At 39.6% G+C, this 19,651-nt stretch overlaps 1 protein-coding gene across 1 annotated transcript; it reads left to right on the top strand.

Annotated features, from left to right (window-relative positions):
• The first annotated feature begins 6,123 nt into the window (after positions 1-6,123).
• LOC136749625 (proton-coupled zinc antiporter SLC30A1) lies at positions 6,124-16,715 on the top strand. The gene is made up of 4 exons (XM_066704086.1): positions 6,124-6,325; positions 8,226-8,734; positions 11,392-11,790; positions 15,511-16,715. The coding sequence occupies exons 1-4, from the start codon at positions 6,297-6,299 to the stop codon at positions 16,218-16,220; spliced, it is 1,647 nt and encodes a 548-aa protein (XP_066560183.1). The 5' UTR covers positions 6,124-6,296; the 3' UTR covers positions 16,221-16,715.
• Positions 16,716-19,651: the final 2,936 nt, after the last annotated feature.

Below are 19,651 nucleotides of genomic sequence, written 5' to 3'. Positions count from 1 at the left end.
GATTTGACGGTACATGGCCCCGTCCATCGTCCCTTTGATGCAGTGCAGTTGTCTTGTCCCCTTAGCAGAAAAACACCCCCAAAACATAATGTTTCCACCTCCATGCTTGACGGTGGGGAAGGTGTTCTTGGGGTCATTCCTCCTCCTCCAAACACGGCGAGTTGAGTTGATGCCAAAGAGCTCGATTTTGGTCTCATCTGACCACAACACTTTCACCCAGTTCTCCTCTGAATCATTGAGATGTTCATTGGCAAACTTCAGACGGGCCTGTACATGTGCTTTCTTGAGCAGGGGGACCTTGCGGGTGCTGCAGGATTTCAGTCCTTCACGGCTTAGTGTGTTACCAATTGTTTTCTTGGTGACTATGGTCCCAGCTGCCTTGAGATCATTAACAAGATCCTCCCGTGTAGTTCTGGGCTGATTCCTCACCGTTCTCATGATCATTGAAACTCCACGAGGTGAGATCTTGCATGGAGCCCCAGACCGAGGGAGACTGACAGTTATTTTGTGTTTCTTCCATTTGCCAATAATCGCACCAACTGTTGTCACCTTCTCACCAAGCTGCTTGGCGATGGTCTTGTAGCCCATTCCAGCCTTGTGTAGGTCTTCAATCTTGTCCCTGACATCCTTGGACAGCTCTTGGGTCTTGGGCATGGTGGAGAGTTTGGAATCTGATTGATTGATTGCTTCTGTGGACAGGTGTCTTTTACACAGGTAACAAGCTGAGATTAGGAGCACTCCCTTTAAGAGAGTGCTCCTAATCTCAGCTCGTTACCTGTATAAAAGACACCTGGGAGCCAGAAATCTTGCTGATTGATAGGGGATCAAATACTTATTTCCCTCATTAACATGCAAATCAATTTATAACTTTTTTGAAATGCATTTTTCTGGATTTTTTTGTTGTTATTCTGTCTCTCACTGTTAAAATACACCAGTCAGTGTATTTGTCAGTGGGCAAACGTACAAAATCAGCAGGGGATCAAATACGTTTTTGTATGTAAACAGAATATGTAAAATAATATTTTGCTGACTTTTGTATTCTCTTAGAAGCAACAAAATGTATGTATTATGTAGGTAGTAACTGGGGATTGACCTTTATGACCTGGGGCAAGATGAAACATAATTTGAGATGTACTGTAAAGCTCCAGGAAATTGTAGATGGCCACTGCAATTTTCATAAGAGAGCTCAATATTCAATAAGGTGTAGTTATGACATCATTGTTTGCCTGACCAGGCAAAGAAAAATAATTTAGTGTTGCAGTCAGAAAAGAAAAACTGAAAATAATGTGAAGATGTTTTGTGTGCCTAGGACACAGACATATAGCCATATTCTGCAAGGTTAAAGGTGTTGCATGTCCTACATGTTGATGGAAACATCACAAAACTGTATGTGATGAAAGTGAAGTGCCAAATGATGTTCCCAATAGCAAAAGTGAGGCTGTTATGTCATCTGTTATTCCAAATTATATCTCTATGAAGACAAGCAACCTGACGACTGCTGCAGACAGTCAAGGCCTGAGCAGAAGGTCCTGCTGACAGAAGGGTGGTGCGTTGCATGCTAGATCAAGGCAGTCAGAGAAGCTTAATATCGGAGGACATTGCCAAGATTGCTGGAGAGGCCAGCAGGAGCTCTAGTTGCTATTGAGAGCATGTTTGGATGGACTGTATAAGGACTAGTTCCAGTCTCCAGCATGATGACTAGTACCCATAGTGTTGGAATTATGTATTGCAGCCTTGATTAATAAATTCTTGTTTCAAATCAACTGCATTCCTTTTGGAGCTAGCGTTGCTTAGCATTGCTGGAGAGCAAGATGTGCGATCAGAAGCTGATACAGATGTGCTGCTGAACTTCGAGAAGACAGTGAAATATAAGGAAGGCAGATATGAAGCTGAATTACTATGGCAATAGGAGAGACCAAACCTACCAAATAATCAGAGTTGCAAAGAAAAGGTTTGACAGCCTACAGAGAAAGTTTAGGAGAATTGTAACACTTTATGACAGGTACAATAGAGTGATCTTGAACAAGGCATCGAGGAGGAAGTAGTTGCAAAAGACCTGTTCAACAAAGCCACAGAGAATGTGGCATCACTTACCTCATCACGCAGTCTTGAGGGAAGATAATGCTACAACCAAACTTAGAATTGTGTTCGATACCTCATCACATGAAGACAGATGCTCCTCATTAAATTATTGTTGTCTTGATCAAATTTTGACAGCATAGAATCGCTTTCAAAGCAGTCATCTCAAAGGCTTTCCTGCAAATATTGTTACCTTAAAGAGACACAGTGAGATTCCTGTGGTCAGATGATCCTTCAACTAACCATGATGAAAAGAAGCTGCATGTTCTATGAATGAGAAGAATCCTGTTTGGAGCTTCACTGAGCCCTTTTCTGCTGGCAGCCACCATAACGCATCATGTGAAACAATATGAAGAGTCACATCCACAAGTTGTTGAGATGTTAAGGGAGTCGCTTTATTTCAACAATTTCATTGCAAGCACAGGAAGTGAAGAAGAAACTCGCTACATCACTACTACAGCTAAGGAAATGTTGCTCGCAGCTGGTAAGACACTTGACAAGTGGATGACAAATTAATCAGAACTAAGAGTGCGATGGAAGGAGAATGCATTTGATCAGGTTGGAGTTGGAATCTGTGGGTGAGGAAAGGGAGGTTTGGTCTGCCCTGCTTATTTTGCTCCCGCTACGACCCTCACCAGAATAAGCAGGTTTCAAAATTCATGGATGGATGGACTGACACCGCCATTTGTTTATATTGTCCATACAATGTAACCACTGTAATGCAACCGTAGTCACTCATTCTCAAAACATATTTAGCTTTCTTAAAATGGAAAATTGAGACCAGTTTTATATGTAATCACATGTGCATTTAAGAAAAAAATGCAGTTACAAACCTATTTACAAATGTAGTTACAATTACCTTTAATATTTTTTACACTTTAAGTACATTTTAATAATGCATAATATGGCTTCCTCCTCACCACTCTTCCATACAGCCCTGATTTGTAGAGTACCTGAGTTATTGTTTGATTTATGCAAAGTTACATCCAAACCTCAGTTGTGAGACAATTATCCATGCTCCCTTTAGGTGATATTATTCGACAACATAATGTTAACTTTCACAGCTACGCAGATGAAACACCATTCTATTTGTCAGTAAATCTGAACAATACCATAGCCATACAAATAGTAATCTGTTCGCGACCATAATCAATCCTTTGAACAATCCACATTCAGAGCATGTCAAGATCTTTCTTCCTCCATCTTAGAAACAGTGCTAATTAAGACAATTCCTCTCATAACATGACATTGAGAAACTGATACAAGCATTTGTTTCATCTAGTTTGGATTACTGTAATGCCATTCTGTCAGGTAGCACAAATAGAGCTATTTTTGAACTTCAGTTAGTTCAAGATGCTGCTCTCTCCCGACATGCACACACACATTGCTCCATTCCCCAGCCCTCCCATTCCATGCACCTGTTGGCATTGGTTTAGATTTACTACAGATCACTTGCCTTCTCACATGGAGTTCCCCATATAAAGTGTAAAGTTAGATGAGGGTTGCGCAAAGTCTAACCTCATTCATTACAGCATATTAGAGTTTTTTTAATACACTGATATGTGGACTGATATTTCACAACCCATTATATATTGATTTTTCAGCAGAATAACCCTTCTGTTTTTACTGCTTTCTAAAGAAGAGCTGGATATACAGCTGCTCTTAATGACTTGGAGACTTGTTATTGTGTCAAGGGCATTCCAGTCCTTGCCCAAGGACTTTAGTTCAAACAAAGACTATTACACATTGAACAGATCTTTGGAAACACAAGAAAAATTGTTGCAAGCTGAACTGCTGACTGTCATGTATGTTTTCAAGGTCAGCATGTACCTCAAGGGGGGGAGATGCATCTACACAGCATTGAAAAACAAAGGGTCCATGTGAAGTAATAAACTTTTGTTTTCTTAATGAGAAGCTTCTGTGGTGATTAGCAAACTGAATTCTGTTCAGTTATTCTCATGGTACAGCTGATCAAATAATTAAATTAATAAACAATTGTTGCTGCTGTTAAATAAATTCAATAATTTAAGAATTAATTTAATGTTATTAAATGCCTTGTCTTTTAAGATAATCATTATTATTTGTCAACCCCTGAAGAACCCAGTGATACATGTATGTCCCAAACATTAAACAGGCTTGGCAGAAATGTATTATCCCACATTTCCAGGCCTTTGTATTTGTCATATGTCAGGTTGAGTTCCTAAGAGTTAAAAGATTACTATAGGCTTCTGGTGGAAATATTAAATAATAATTCCTTCTTATAAAGATGCCAGTTTGTTTTAGACTTTGAAATGCTTTTGATATTTAACAGGGATGTGAGATATTTTCTTTTGCTTTGTATCCAGGCAGGAGGTATCATGCTTAGATGTCAGTACAGGAACACCAGCTCTGAGGAGTTAAAGTATGGAACACTATCTCCAGAGCCTAAAATAACTTTAGCTGTAACTCAATTATTTTCAACATCATCACAATAATTATGTTTGGCTATTTTATTTTTGTGCATTTGCTCTCAAAGTGAAAGCAGCCTAGTCCTAGCGACTGCTGTTGAGCAAACCGAGCTGCTTGTTGTAAAACTCTGCAGCTGCGTTTCATGTAGGAATGTGGGGGGAAGTTTGTTTTTGAGAGACAGACTTTTCCGAGTTGTCAAACTACATTTGGCATGTTGGCTTAGCACAGAACAAGCAAATGCAAGGGGGGCAGTGTGTGGTGGGCTCCTCAAAGGCCCTGCACCTACTAATTGCAGCTTCCCTTTGTCTTCAGTTTAGAATTGCCCTACCCTTTAGACTAGGGGATCCCCAGTCCTGTTGCAGCAGTGGCATTAGTTTTGTGTTCCACCTTAAACTCTTAATTACTTCATTCAGCTCATTATTGTCTTAGCAGAACCAATTTATCTAAATTTTGCCAGTTCTCAAAGCATCAGTGATTTAATTTACTGCTTTAAATTGAAATAATTCCTTCTTAGGCCCCTTTAACAGAACTTTTCACTTACACAGATCAATACCAAATACTGGCTGTCACAACTGCACTGATAAATGTCATTTATTTACATCACCAATTGCTTGGAATTTAAGCCATTACAGTCATGTGAAATTAAGAATGCATATTGTGGTTGTGTTTGATACAATGTCTGTCAGTCCCAGTGTGGGATTGTCTGTATATCATGTGAAGTTCATGTATCCTGAATTATTTAATAAAAGTTGTTGGGGAACGGACACTTTCTTAAACCAGTTGAGGACAGACTTCTACAGAGTTCTGTTTGCTACGTTGTCTGGGAAATGGGACCCTTAGACTACTACCCTTGCCAGTTTAACAAGTGGCAAAATTAGGAAAGTAATAAAAACTTCAGCTGAAACATAAAAGGCAGTCACTAGAAGACTCCAGGATCAGGGACCGAAACAGCAGCTGTCATGAGTCTCATTAAAGTTAAACTGCTTACAATCTGAAAGCAGTAACCAAATTGCTTCCAGGGCAAAATCATGGTTACACCGCCTCCTTAGTTATATTATTGCGATTAATCAAAATATTAAACAGCTCAGGATCTAAGATCATACAAAGGCAGTGTCTGACTACCTCAGATCACATAAATAATTCCTAATTTCTTACGGCAGCTACTTTAGTGACCCATTGATAACAAAATAGCCATATCCATGATTCCTAATCATAGCAATACTTACCATAAACATAAACATTACTGGTTATAAGTGATACTGCACAAACAAAATTGACTTTAGGTAAAATGAAGTCTTTCTGCAAGTAAAATACAACTATATTTAAGCATGGTTAAATATACACTGCTGAGTGCTGAGTCCTGAACACTTACACTTTCAAAATGCATTACTGTACTAGTCAAAATGCAATATTCTTTGATGTTCAAGTCGGCAAATTAAAAAGGTATTAACATCAGACCACCTTTCAGTTACGAATGGAATGTGTGGGGGGCTCGGATTAGTGAGCGACCGGTGCTGCTCTATGGGAATAAAGTCGCTGAAGAAGCCCTTTATACTAGAGGTAGAGGAGAGAGGATGGATCAAACAGAAAACAAAAGAAGAAGTAAAACGCGATTCTCCGCCTCACATGACAGCGATTAGCAGGGAGAGTGAAGCGGGAGGGGAAGCGGCTGGTGAAACTGTTCTCCATTCTGCTACAATCAATTAACTTACAGCGTGCAGTTCTGATGCGCCGGTTCGACGCGCCCCACTTTGCTCAGTTGGATTTGTATGACAGCGGAACCGTCTTCAGAACTAAGGTAAAATCTAAAAGTGTTAATGGTCATGTAGTTATGCGGTCACGCAAACCGGTCAACTAATCACCCTTATTTTTATAATCTTGGAGAGTTTGCTGGGGGTTAGATTCGACTGTCGAAATTGTAAATTATTTAACTTTACAGACGCTCGCACTGCTTGTCCCCCAGTCTGCTTAATCAGTTTTTTGACGATAGTTTTGATTTGTATCACTGTAGTTTTTGGTTTGATAAAGTGGTAGCCTATGCAATACAACACTTTAGAAAGATGGAAACTCTTCGGAGTTATCATAATAATAATAATAATAATAATAATAATAATAATAATAATAATAATAATAATAATTATTATTATTATTATTATTATTATTATTATTATTATTATTATGATAACTCCGAAGAGTTTCCATCTTTCTAAAGTGTTCTATATTGTGTTATATTATTATTATTATTATTATTATTATTATTAGTAGTAGTAGTAGTAGTAGTAGTAGTAGTAGTAGTAGTAGTAGTAGTATTGCTTATAATAATATGCATAGCCTACACTAAGCCCATGCGTTTATAATAAAACTGATACACAAATAAAAACACGGACTAGTAATGGTAGTGTCATATTTCATATACTTTAATGTTTAACTATTTCGTCCCAAATTAAATTAGTCACTAGTTACTCAGTGCACTTACTTAATAACTTGCGTTATATGTGTGAACTCTATTCGCGTCAGTTTCTCAAGCACTGTTTGAAAGCCACAGTCGTGAGTCAAGTGTATAGGCTTCAATTCATTCTTGTGATTCTTAAATGTGAATTGTGTACTCATTTAATTCTGTCGGTCTAATGTTGTTTTGATTAGCCATTTTGTAAAATCTGCAATACACACACCACTATTTTGAAAAAGGCTATTTCTCTTCAGTTATTCGATCGAAACTCACAGCCTGAATTAGATCTATATATTATTACATTGGACTAGACATTAAAGCACGGACTCCCAAAACAGATGTATTTCAAACCCAGGCGAAAGTATTGACACACATGATATTAAATAATTATAAACCAGTCTGTTTCAGCGCAAGTTTAGTCCAATACATACTTTAATTAATCTATAAGCCAATGTCATATTTTCATAGCTGATTGCGCACCGATTCACCCTATCCAGCCAGGAGGAGCCAGGGATTATGTCTGTGCCCTTTATGGATTTAATACGACATATCAAGTTAAATAAAAACACAGTTCTAGTGAGAAAACACCCAGTAAGAGTGACATCAGACAGAAATCAAACACGCAATTAAACACGTTTACTACTGAGAGGTATAGAGTACATCCACATGAGTAGATGACAAGATCTGTATGTGTATCTAAAGAGGACACAGATAGACGCTCTACAGTTGTATAGTGTTGTTTCATTTACATATGTTCTATGAGCATATAAACATATCTACATTATTTAAAAGCACAAAAAGCACAGCTGATAGATAGATAGATAGATAGATAGATAGATAGATAGATAGATAGATAGATAGATAGATAGATAGATAGATAGAGATAGCAAAGTTTGCTACCATTTTGGTACATGATACACACACTTAAAATAAAAATAATAATAATGATAAGACAGACATTTTCTCCTTCTCTCCTTCATACTCTTAGAAAAGTCAGGAGCACAATTACTCCCATTGCCGATTCCCTGCAGAAAACAGTAGGGAAACTTGCAGCATGATTATACCGCAACAACATCAACTCAATGGCACTTTTGTTCTCTTAAGAAAATGTATCTGTTGCGAGTTAATAAATATAGAGGGAGCTCGTTTCTGGATGCATGCTAGAAAAACATGCTGTCCCAACACTGTATTCATATATGTATCTGTGTGTGTGTGTGTGTGTGTGTGTGTGTGTGTGTTGTCCCTGCAGAGTGATGGGCAGCCGGAGGGGATGGAACCTCAGACACTGCTGCATGCTGGGCCTGACTGTGCTGGTGTTAGTGGGGGAGCTGGTGGTGAGCCGCGTGTGCAACTCCCTTATCAACATGGTGGACTCCTTCAACACCCTATTTATGCTCTTACACCTGTGCCTCTCCCCCTCAGCTCACAGCCCCCCTGCATCCCCAGACCCCTCCACCTTCAACATCCCCTCCACCCCCTGCCCCTCGCGGCCTTTCGGCTGGGCCAGGCTACGCCCCCTGGGGGCCCTTGTGTCGGCACTGCTCCTGTCCTCTCTCTGCATCTCTGTCTCCCTGGACATCCTAGGGCATATCCTGCGGCCCCACCCCCTGCAGTGGCCCCTATTGGCTGCGGCCGCAGGGGCCACTGGGCTGCTGTTCAATGCCGGGGTTCTATTTGCTTGCTGTACAGGGAAGTGGGACCCTTATCTGGGATACCACTCTATGGCAGATAGCCTCTCCTCTGGCCTGGATGACAGAGGTAGGTTTTATTTTAGGTTGTCATCAAGCATATACAGCTCTGGAAAAAATTAAGAGACCACTGCAAATTGTTCTTAAATCAGTATCTCTACATGTATGGCAGCCATTCCATTCCAGTATCTGTTGCATTCCAGCACAGGCACACCTCATTCTACTGAGTGAGGTACTGATTAGGCGATCACCTGAAACAAATCTTATTTAACAAGGAAAAGTATAAAAACTACTGCTGTGGTATTCACTATCCTCTTGCAATAGGACCAGCTGGATGGCAAAAACAGTGCTAGTAGTACCTCAAAAGTAATTGGAATCAAAAAATAACTATTGACCATGTCAAAAGAGTTGAAAAGGAAAGTTTTGAGTGAGGAAAAGAAGGGTTCAATTCTGGCGTTACTGGCAGAGGGATACAGTGAGCGTCGAGTTGCTTCCATCCTTAAAATTTCAAAGACGACGGTTCATAAGAACAAGGTCAAACAGCAGACATTGGGGACAACAAAGCTATAGACCGGCCGAGGGCAAAAATGACTCTCCACTGACCGGGATGACCGCCAACTCATTCAAATGTCACTCAACAACCGTAGGATGACATCAAGTGACCTACAGAAAGAATGGCAGACGGCAGCTGGGGTGAAGTGAACGGCAAGGATGATTTGAAACAGGCTCCTATCATAAATGATAAGCAAAGAAGAGCCAGGCTGAGGTTTGCAAAATACTGTAAGGATTTGACTGTAGAGGACTAGAGTAAGGTCATCTTCTCTGATGAGTCCAATTTTCAGCTTTGCCCAACACCTGGTCGTCTAATGGTTAGATGGAGACGTGGAGAGGCCTACAAGCCACAGTGTCTCATACCCACTGTGAATTTTGGTGGAGGATCGGTGATGATCTGGGGGTGCTTCAGCAAGGCTGGAATCGAGCAGATTTATCTTTGTGAAGGACACATGAATCAAGCCATGTACAAGGTTGTCCTGGAAGAAAACTTGATTCCTTCTGCTCTGACAATGTTCCCCAACTCTCAGGATTGTTTTTTTCAGCAGGGCAATGCTCCATGCCACACAATCAAGGTGTGGAAGGAGGACCACCAGATCAAGACCCTGTCATGGCCAGCCCAATCTCCAGAGCTGAACCCCATTGAAAACCTCTGGAATGTGATCAAGAGGAAGATGGATGGTCAAAAGCCATCATACAAAATAACTGCTTGAATCTTTGCACCAGGAGTGGCATAAAGTCACCCAACATCAATGTGAAAGACTGGTGGAGAGCGTGCCAAGACGCATGAAAGCTGTGATTGAAAATCAGGGTTATTCCACCAAATAATGATTTCTGAACTCTTCCTAAGTTAAAACATTAATATTGTGTTGTTTAAAAATAAATATGAACTTATTTTCTTTGCATTATTCGAGGTCTGACAACACTGCATCTTTTTTGTAATTTTGACCAGTTGTCATTTTCTGCAAATAAATGGCAATATTTTTATTTGGAATTTGGGAGAATTGTTGTCAGTAGTTTATAGAACAAAACAAAAATGTTAATTTTACCCAAACACATACCTACAGATAGTAAAACCATAGAAACTGATAATTTTGCAGTGGTCTCTTAATTTTTTCCAGAGCTGTATTCACATTACATTACATTTTACAAAGCACATCTTTTTATTTTTTTATTTTAAACATCACTTCGCACCCCTTGCCTCTCTATCACCCATCCATTAACTTGATTTATTTCAACACCATGTGTGACTATACCCCTAGACATTCCTAGAACCTGTAGTGGTTTTAGTAAATCCCAGGATACACCGATGAAGAAGTAACAAGTTTATTACAGAATACATAAGTAACAGGTTAACCTGGAACCCTCGTCTCACATGAAGTGAGGAAAATAACTAAAGATGTGAGCTGGAAGAAGCCCCCTTGTATCTTTTGATAGACAATAGGTTACAGTTTTCTCAATCAAATCCAGATGTACAAGCTCAATCCAATTGTACAAATTCAGTCCACCCCATGAATATCCAGTTGTACAAGTTCAGGTTACCCCATGCATACTAATAATAGTTGTTGATTAAGTATTCAAAAGACATTAGCTGTATACAATTCAAGAAACAATGAAACTTAAGGCAGAGGCAGGGTAACATGACTTTGGTAGATTTCTGTAGCATCCTTAGTTTGGTAAGAAGCTACAGACCAAAATGTGTTCACAAACTAATATTTAAAGTAGTTCCCACAAAGGGGTAAATACAAACTAATGATTTGCTTGATAGATAGAACTGAATTAACAACATGAAACAATCCATAATACAAAGAATATAAAGAAAATAATAGAAGTACATATCCCACTACAAACCAACTATCAGTCATCAGCTTTTCCAACAAATACCTCAGGTATAAAAGCAGTGTATAACAACCACAGACTAATATTAAAGATAATTTTAAATCGGGTAATCTCTCCCTGTTTTTCCATTTTCCACAATAAGAAATAAGTAACAGTTTATTCAACAACAAAATTAGCTGTTGTCTATTTCAGGGACATCTGAAAGTCTTGAACTGCAGTCCTGGTCCTGGTGAGCCACATCATCTAAGGCTGTATGAATGTGGGGGGAAATGGTGTGACATTATGTGAAGATGAGGTTTTTTTTCTTCTGTTTTTGTTGTTCACCTTCTACAAAAGTCGAGGTTGAAGTCCAGACAGAAGAGAGTAGAGTGGCAGAGGAGGAAGAGAGTGAAAGCTCGGACAACCTCCCCAGGGGTCCAACAGATGCCCAAGTGCATCTGGCAGAGGACGTGCTTCTGTACTGCAATCCTGGTGCCTCCAGCATCCTTGACCCAGATGCTCACTTAGAGCCCAGCCCCAGCCTTCCCCTAGACTCCCTGCCAGAATTTCACAGCCTGGAGTCCTGGAGGCAGCTGGACATTCACTCTGAGGATTTTGCTCCCCATGGTACACCTGCCAGCCTTCCACACTCAGTCAATAAGGGCATCCTAGAGGCACAGCGCACTTGCACAGATCTTGTACTGAGCAACCCAAACAGTGAGAAGGCCCCTCCTGTGCCCTGCAGCGACCAAACAGGTAAGGCAAAAGCCCATTTCTTGTTGGTTGTACAGTAAAGTACAGTAAAGTGATAACTTTACAAAGGGAACCTCCAGTAAAAAATAGGAATAAACCTTACTTCTGTTTCAGATTCCAGTTGGACAAATCTCATATCAATGTTATTGCATTATTTTCCCATACATTTCATTTTTCATAGATTAATTATGGGAACTGCTCAGATTCCTCCGAGTGTTAGCTGATACTCACCCTAGTGTTGGATGTTCACTTATTCCATTGTCCTGGAAGGGAAAACCATACTTTAAAAGATTGAGCATACTGATGAACTAGTGTACTGGCTTCAATGTGCTGAGGTGCTTTGGTTCTCTAAAGCTTCGGGAACACTTATTTGGAAAGTGAGGGTTGTTTTTATGAACAGAGCTCTACTATATGGCCATAGCTATCAGTACAGCACTGCACACTATAATTCTTATGGATAATTTGCTGGGAACTCCCATGTTGTTCTCTTTCTGATTGACAGTTAATAGTTAAAAATAAGTAAGCTTCCTCTAAAACTCCAGTCATGAAATCTGCAGGGTGCTTTAAAAAAGAAAACATACAAGTCATGCTAAAATCTCCCTGTTTGCTGTGCTTCTAGTTGGCTTTACCCACTGTTAATCATTGCTTATCGCAGGACAGATAGGTCAAGAGCCCCCTCTTTACATATTGATCAGTGCTTGCTCATTGTATATTGCGTCAAACTTCCAATAACTGCAAGATTCTGAGATACTGAGAAAAGGCTTCTGGGATCACAGATGTTTGTATCTCATGTGTTACATTTAATTAAGTGTTTGAGAAATGAGTGTGCAATGTGAGTCATGCGACAAATCACTGTCTGGAAAGGATAATAAATCTTCCTAGCACAAATGATACACAACTACCCATACTGAACAGAGACAGAAAGGAAGAGAGTTGTTTCATTGTGAAAGATGGTGCTCCAAACCTGGGGCAATGCAAAATAAAAACTATTGTCCTGATATGATTTAATAATAATAACATTTTAGGACATACAGCTCCTGTCTCCCTTGTTTTTTTATATATGCAACATGAAATGCTGTGACTGTTTTATTGAAGGTACTTCTCAACCTGTTCAATCATTCACTTTTTATTTCACAGAACATCCTCTCAGTATGTATCTGGTAATGATAGCACTGTACTCCTACTTGGAAGGTTGTGGGTTCAAATCCCAGGTGGGGCAGTGTTGTTGTACCCTTGAGCAAGGTAATTCACTTAGATTGCTCCAGTAAAATACCTAGCTGTATAAATGGGTACAAATGTTGCCCTGGATAAGAGCATCTGCTAAATGACAAATAATGTAATGTAATGATATATACATGTATAAAAATCAACATAGCTACAATGGATACTATGGATACAGCAAGATAATAAGATTACCATGGTGAGACTCAAACCCTGATCTCTTACACAACAGTGCAGCAACCATACTGCAACACTAAATGGCCCAGGCCTCTTATTGAGTCTACATAATAGGTACATAAAGATAAACTCCTATATAGCTTTAGGCAGACACATATATCTGTATAGAAATGGCATATTATTGGCACAATATTGTTTCCTGTTCTGGCCACAGCAAGACTCAAACCCCAGTCAACCTACCTACAACACTAAATGGTCCTGGTCTCTTAGTGAGTCCTTCAGAATTGCTACAATATGGTATTGTTAGTTTAAACAAAGGTAAAAAACATAAAGGGGGGTGACATCTTCTGGGATCAATAATTGTTACTTATTCCAATATTGTCACCACACCATATGAGGTATGATATCCATTTCTTATAGGTATCTACCACCATAACAATTTTGGTGAGTTTCAGTTTTCAGTAGTTTTCATTTCATGGTTATTTGAAATTATGATTTGATTTGCTCATGGTGGCCATCTTGTTTTATTAATCAACTTGCCTTGATCAAACTTGATAGAGAAATTAGCCACGGTCATGTGTGCAAAAGTTCACCTCACTCCACCCTATGTTTCAGAGAAGAAGGTGATTTTATATTTTTGATCAATCCAGGTCTGCCCAACCATGTGAGTATAGGCTATAACAGGGGTTTCCAAACTGGAGTACCCTCTGCCCTGCTGGTTTTTGTTCCAGCCTAGGTCTTAATTACTTAATTGAATGCTATATTGCTTTGTTTGGATTCAATTAAGCAATTAAGACCTCAGTTGGAACATAAGCCAGCAGAGCAGGGGGTACTCCAGGACCAGTTTGAAAACCCCTGAGCTATAACATCAATTCATGCACCCAGTTTTACATCTGTCGCGTTAGCGGTTTCAGAGAAGATGATTAAATTAAACAGTTTCTGTCCAGTAGGTTTCACTTTATGACCATTTGAAATATATGGCACAATAAAAATAATAATCCGAACAATAACAATAGGTGGTCAAGCCATTTTGTAGCTTGGCCACCTAATAATAACACTGTGTACCTGGGTCAAAACTAGTCATACTTAGAATTTAAAAACTGTATATTGTAACATCAAGGGGTTTGAATAGGCAGGTTCTAGGTCACTGAAACACAGAAGGAGGGGATACAGTGCAAGGACAGTGATTTTATATTATATTGTGATAGGGTGAAAGGAAAACTAAACCAAAAGCAAACAAATCTTCAAATCTAGCTGAATTGCTTCCAGGTCCCTCTCTATAAATCACAAAACACTAGCAATAACAAATCTACATCTAAATCTAAATCCAAATCCAAATCCCTATTCCAAGTTCATAATCCAAAGGTCAAAGCCAAAGAATCAGGAAGTCTTCACTTCCTGCCTTTATTTAGTCCCTGGGCAATTATTGGAGCCTTGCAAGTCTGGTGTTCCCAAATGCCAAATGATCCTCCCAGGGTGTCTCAGAGGTGTAGAGCTGACCTGTTGTCAATCTTGTGCCCCTCTTAGCACCACACAAAATATATATATAAAGTGCAGAAAGGATCACAGTAAACTTGCACTGCAGTGATTCATTTTGATTATTAATTTATTTTCTGCAATAGACTGGTGCACTGTGCACAGTGTACTTACATAAGTATCCATTTACATAGGCTTTTTTGGTATTTTTTGAGCCATCATGGTAAAGTCTAGGGTAATTTCTAAATCCCTTACCACTACTCCACACTACTGCCCAGTTAAGGTTTTTGCCTTAAGAGTTTTTTTTTTTTTTTAATTATGTAACCATCAGACCACTGAACCAATCTGTTCCAATCTGTTGAGACAGACCTGGTGTTTGAAGTCACTGCTAAAAAATTTATACAGCTGTATTAACAATTTGAAACATGGAACGTGGAGGAGAGATTTCTTCATAATTCTAAACAATTTACTTTTAAATCATCTACTTTAAGCTTAAACAGACTTGTATTTGCTATGTGGGTGAGTTTGATATCTTAGTAATTAATTAATTAATTAATAATGTCAAAGTGCAATGTTCTACCATTTAAAACACGATTCTCACTTTTTGGAGGTAAAAACTGAATAAAAACCACAAGCACTAAAAATGATAATAATATTAATAATAATAATAATAATAATAATAATAATAATAATAATAATAATAATAATAATCACACTTCATGATATAAATACTGTTATTAAAACCCACCTCTTGGCTTCCTCTCCACATCCTCCCGACTTCACTTGCAAGGTATCAGAGTTGATATGCCTGTCCTCTAACACAGGTCTCTTTCTTTACACTCTTTCCAGATTCTTCAGTACCCAAAGAGTACTACAGAGAGCCAGTGGTGGAGCCAGCCTCCAGAAGGCGAGGGTGGCAGTGTGGGCTACCTGCTCTCCTGCGTGTGGCCCAGAGCCTGCTGGCATCGGCACTGGTGCTAGCCAATGGCCTAGCCCAGTTGGTGCTGGGCCCAGAATGCCCTGCGGGGGAGAGGGGCTGCGACCTGTATGTCTATCTAGACCCAGCCTTCTCCCTGCTGGCCGTTGTGGTCCTGCTTGCGGCCACTCTGCCTCAAGTTAAACGTTACGGATTCCTGCTGCTCCAAGGAGTGCCCACCCATATCGCCCTGGACAACCTGGTCGCTAGGATCAGGCAGCTCCCTGGGGTGCTGTCCATTCACGAGCTGCATGTGTGGCAGCTGTCAGAGAAATTCCTGGTGGCTTCAGTTCACGTGCACTGTGACCAGCTTGACGGGCACCAGAGCCTGTTGGCAGCCATCACCGAGATCTTCCAGAGCGTGGGCGTGAGCTGCTCCACTGTGCAGCCTGAATTCCACCCCCTTCCCACCCCCCAAAGCACAGACCCATTGCCCCTACCCCAATGCAGTCTGGCATGTAGGAAGGAGTGTGCCAAGAAGCTATGCTGCCAGGGAGGCCAACAGCATCCCCCAGTGCCTCCTCATCCTGGACAGCTCCAGAATCACTTCCCTGAGCTAGTTATTGAGAACACCTACCTTTGATGTGGCTGGGGAACAGGGGTGGAGGAGGATTTTGCAGAGCCCAGTGCAAGCCCAACTCAAGCCTTCGGACACATAGACATCCTGAAACTCTTTAACCAGTCTATCACTCATTTAGTTTTTTAAATAGAGGTATTTACATAATATCATCTTAGAGCAGCTGAAATCTACAGTGTCTTAAGTCTGATCTACTTCAGGAAATAGCAGTCAAAGGGTTGAGGCTGGGGAAGAAATGTGAATGCAGAAATTAAGGGAGTTAGTTTTGGTGTCTGACTTATCAGTAGATCACTTTGGCCCCTGACTATCTCGTATTAGCGCTGACACATTCTATATACAGTTAGGTCCATAAATATTTGGACAGTGACACAATTGTCATCATTTTGGCTCTGTATGTCACCACAATGGATTTGAAAGGAAACAGACTTTCATCTTTAATTTGAGGGTAGTTACATCCATATTGGGTGAACGGTGTAGGAATTACACCCATTTGTATATGTGGTCCCCACAATTTTAGGGGCTCAAAAGTAATTGGACAAACTAACATAATCATTAATTAAGTTGTGAGATTCAATACTTGGTTGCAAATCCTTTGCAGTCAAAGACTGCCTGAAGTCTGGAACCCATAGACATCACCAGATGCTGGGTTTCTTCCCTGGTGATGCTCTGCCAGGCCTGCACTGCAGCTGTCTTTAGCTTCTGCTTGTTCTTGGGGTGTTTTGCCTTCAGTTTTTCCTGAATTGGATTCAGGTCAGGTGATTGACTTGGCCATTGCAGAATATTCCACTTCTTTGTCTTAGAAAAGTCTTGGGTTGCTTTCGCAGTATGCTTCGGGTCATTGTCCATCTGTACTATGAAGCGCCGTCCAATGTGTTTTGAAGCATTTGGCTGAATCTGAGCAGATAATATAGCCCTAAACACTTCAGAGTTCATCCTGCTGCTTTTGACAGCAGTCACATCATCAATAAATACAAGGAACCAGTTTACTTGGCAGCCATACATGCCTATGCCATAACATGCTTCACAGATGAGGTGGTATGCTTCAGATCATAAGCAGTTAATTCCCTTCTCCATACTCTTCTTTTACAATCATTCTGGTACAAGTTGATCTTTATCTCATCTGTCCATAGGTTGTTATTCCAGAACTGTACATGGTTCTTTAGGTGTTTTTTTTTGTCAAACCTGTTTACATCTTATGGTAAACCCTCTGTATTTACTCTGGTGAAGTCTTCTCTTAATTATTGACTTTGACACAGAAATGCCTACCTCCTGGAGGGTGTTCTTGATCTGGCCAACTGTTGTGAAGGGTTTTTTCTTCACCAGGGAAAGATTTCTTCTGTCATCCACCAGAGTTTTCCATGGTCTTCTGGGCCTTTTGGTGATCCTGAGGTCACCAGTGTGTTCTTTTTTTTAAGAATGTACCAAATAGTTGATTTGGCCACACCTAATATTTTTGCTTTCTCTCTAATTGGCTTGTTTTAATATCTAAGGCAAAACTGAAGGCAAAACGCCCCAAGAACAAGCAGGAACTAAAGACAGCTGCAGTACAGGCCTGGCAGAGCATCACCAGGAAAGTAACACAGCATCTGGTGATGTCTATGGGTTCCAGACTTCAGGCAGTCATTGACTGCAAAGGATTTGCAATCAAGTATTGAAACTCACAATTTAATTAATGATTATGTTAGTTTGTCCAATTACTTTTGAGACCCTAAAATTGTGGGGACCACATATACAAATGGGTACAATTCCTACACCGTTCACCCAATTTGGATGTAACTACTTCAGATCCATTGTGGTGGTGTTCAGAGCCAAAATGATGACAATTGTGTCACTGTTCAAATATTTGTATATGTATATGTTTGATTGTTTTGACTTTTTAAAATGGCAATTCTGCTGTATTATTCAAGTTCTTAGTGAGCTTATACACCACACTGTTAACAATTGCTATACATGGGCTCTAAATCACAAAATACATACATTGGTGTCTTCCCTAGGGTGCCCCAGGGTGGTATGGTGACATTCAAATATATTTTACTGCTGCGTTACCATAATAATGACAGAAACTTTTTAGCAACTCTGCTGCCAATAAGTTATAAATTGTACAGAAACTTGTTTACAGCCTATCTTACTTCAAACTCTAGAACAAAACAGGTGGACAGTTATTAAAATACAAGTGTAGGTCATGATCACAGTGGTCTGATAATGCTGTATAATTTCTCTCAAGAGTACTATAATTTAGTGTTATTGTCCTTTCTGTTACAGAATGTACGAACATAATACAATGATAATATCAACGTGTATTCTACTAATAAGATACTAATAATTTAATTAACCCATTCTTATTTATTTGCAGGCAAATAAGGAAGATACGTTCTGAGAGGGGTAGGCAAACTAAATGGAACCCCTGTATCTCAGTCTTATTGTCCGGCTGACTAAAGGAAATGTTAAATGTGTTTAGAATTATATATGGTTGTAACTTAAATCTTTATAGTAGTTTTGAAATAACTCATAGTACCTTACAATTATATCACTACATACATATCATTCCTAGTGTAGTTGTTGCTTACATTTGGAACTTTATAGTGTCATATAAAAGGTTTCATAATTACAGGTTTCTATTATACAAACCTTTACTAATTCATGTTGTGTTGGACGTCTTGTGGACTGTGAAGAATGTATTGAAGGAATAAGTGAAAGAGACCTTGATTCACATGTTATCTCAATCATGTTATTTTTACTGTGCACTGCTCCTGTTTGTGCAAAGGGTAGTGCAAACAATTAACAGAATAAATACTGCCAAAACCTTTTGATATTTTTATTACATATATATTGGAGGAAAAGAGTCATATTTGTATAAGAGATTATTTTGCAGGGAATATACTTTTTTATGCTGCATTGCTTTAGTAGTATTTTAGTATTATAGTTGTGTATAGTATGTTGCTTACTAATACTGCACTGTCAGTTGGACTGCAGGGCAATTGCTAAAAAGTCAATAAAGATGTCCACAATGTCAATAAGAGTATCTTCACAGCTTGGTTTGGACATTAATGGAACTTTGAAGAAAATGGAAGGGTACCTGGAGCCAGAGCGGAGTTGCAGCTGGGAGTGCTGGAGCTGGAAAAGCTGGACTCAGGCTCATTGGAGCACTCTGGAGCATAGAGGTCACAGAGCTGCTGCATTATTTCCCCCCTCCATGAAACTCTCCCATATATTAGTCCAGTTTTCTTGAACTGTTGTATGTTGGGGGTTATAAAATAAGATCAGTTCTCACTCCAGCTATTAGTACATAATACATTATTTTGTATTAATTGTAATTCTATGACACTTTCACTTTCTCACTCATTTCAAGAAGTGATTATATAATCTTAGGGCACATCTCTAGTAAACCATGTGCAGAAGGAAAGTCCAAAAGTATGTGGACACCTCTTCTAATTCAG

Source organism: Amia ocellicauda, chromosome 5 (assembly GCF_036373705.1).
Source record: "Amia ocellicauda isolate fAmiCal2 chromosome 5, fAmiCal2.hap1, whole genome shotgun sequence".
Classification (NCBI taxonomy): domain Eukaryota; kingdom Metazoa; phylum Chordata; class Actinopteri; order Amiiformes; family Amiidae; genus Amia; species Amia ocellicauda.
This window is presented reverse-complemented; position numbering and strand designations above follow the sequence as displayed.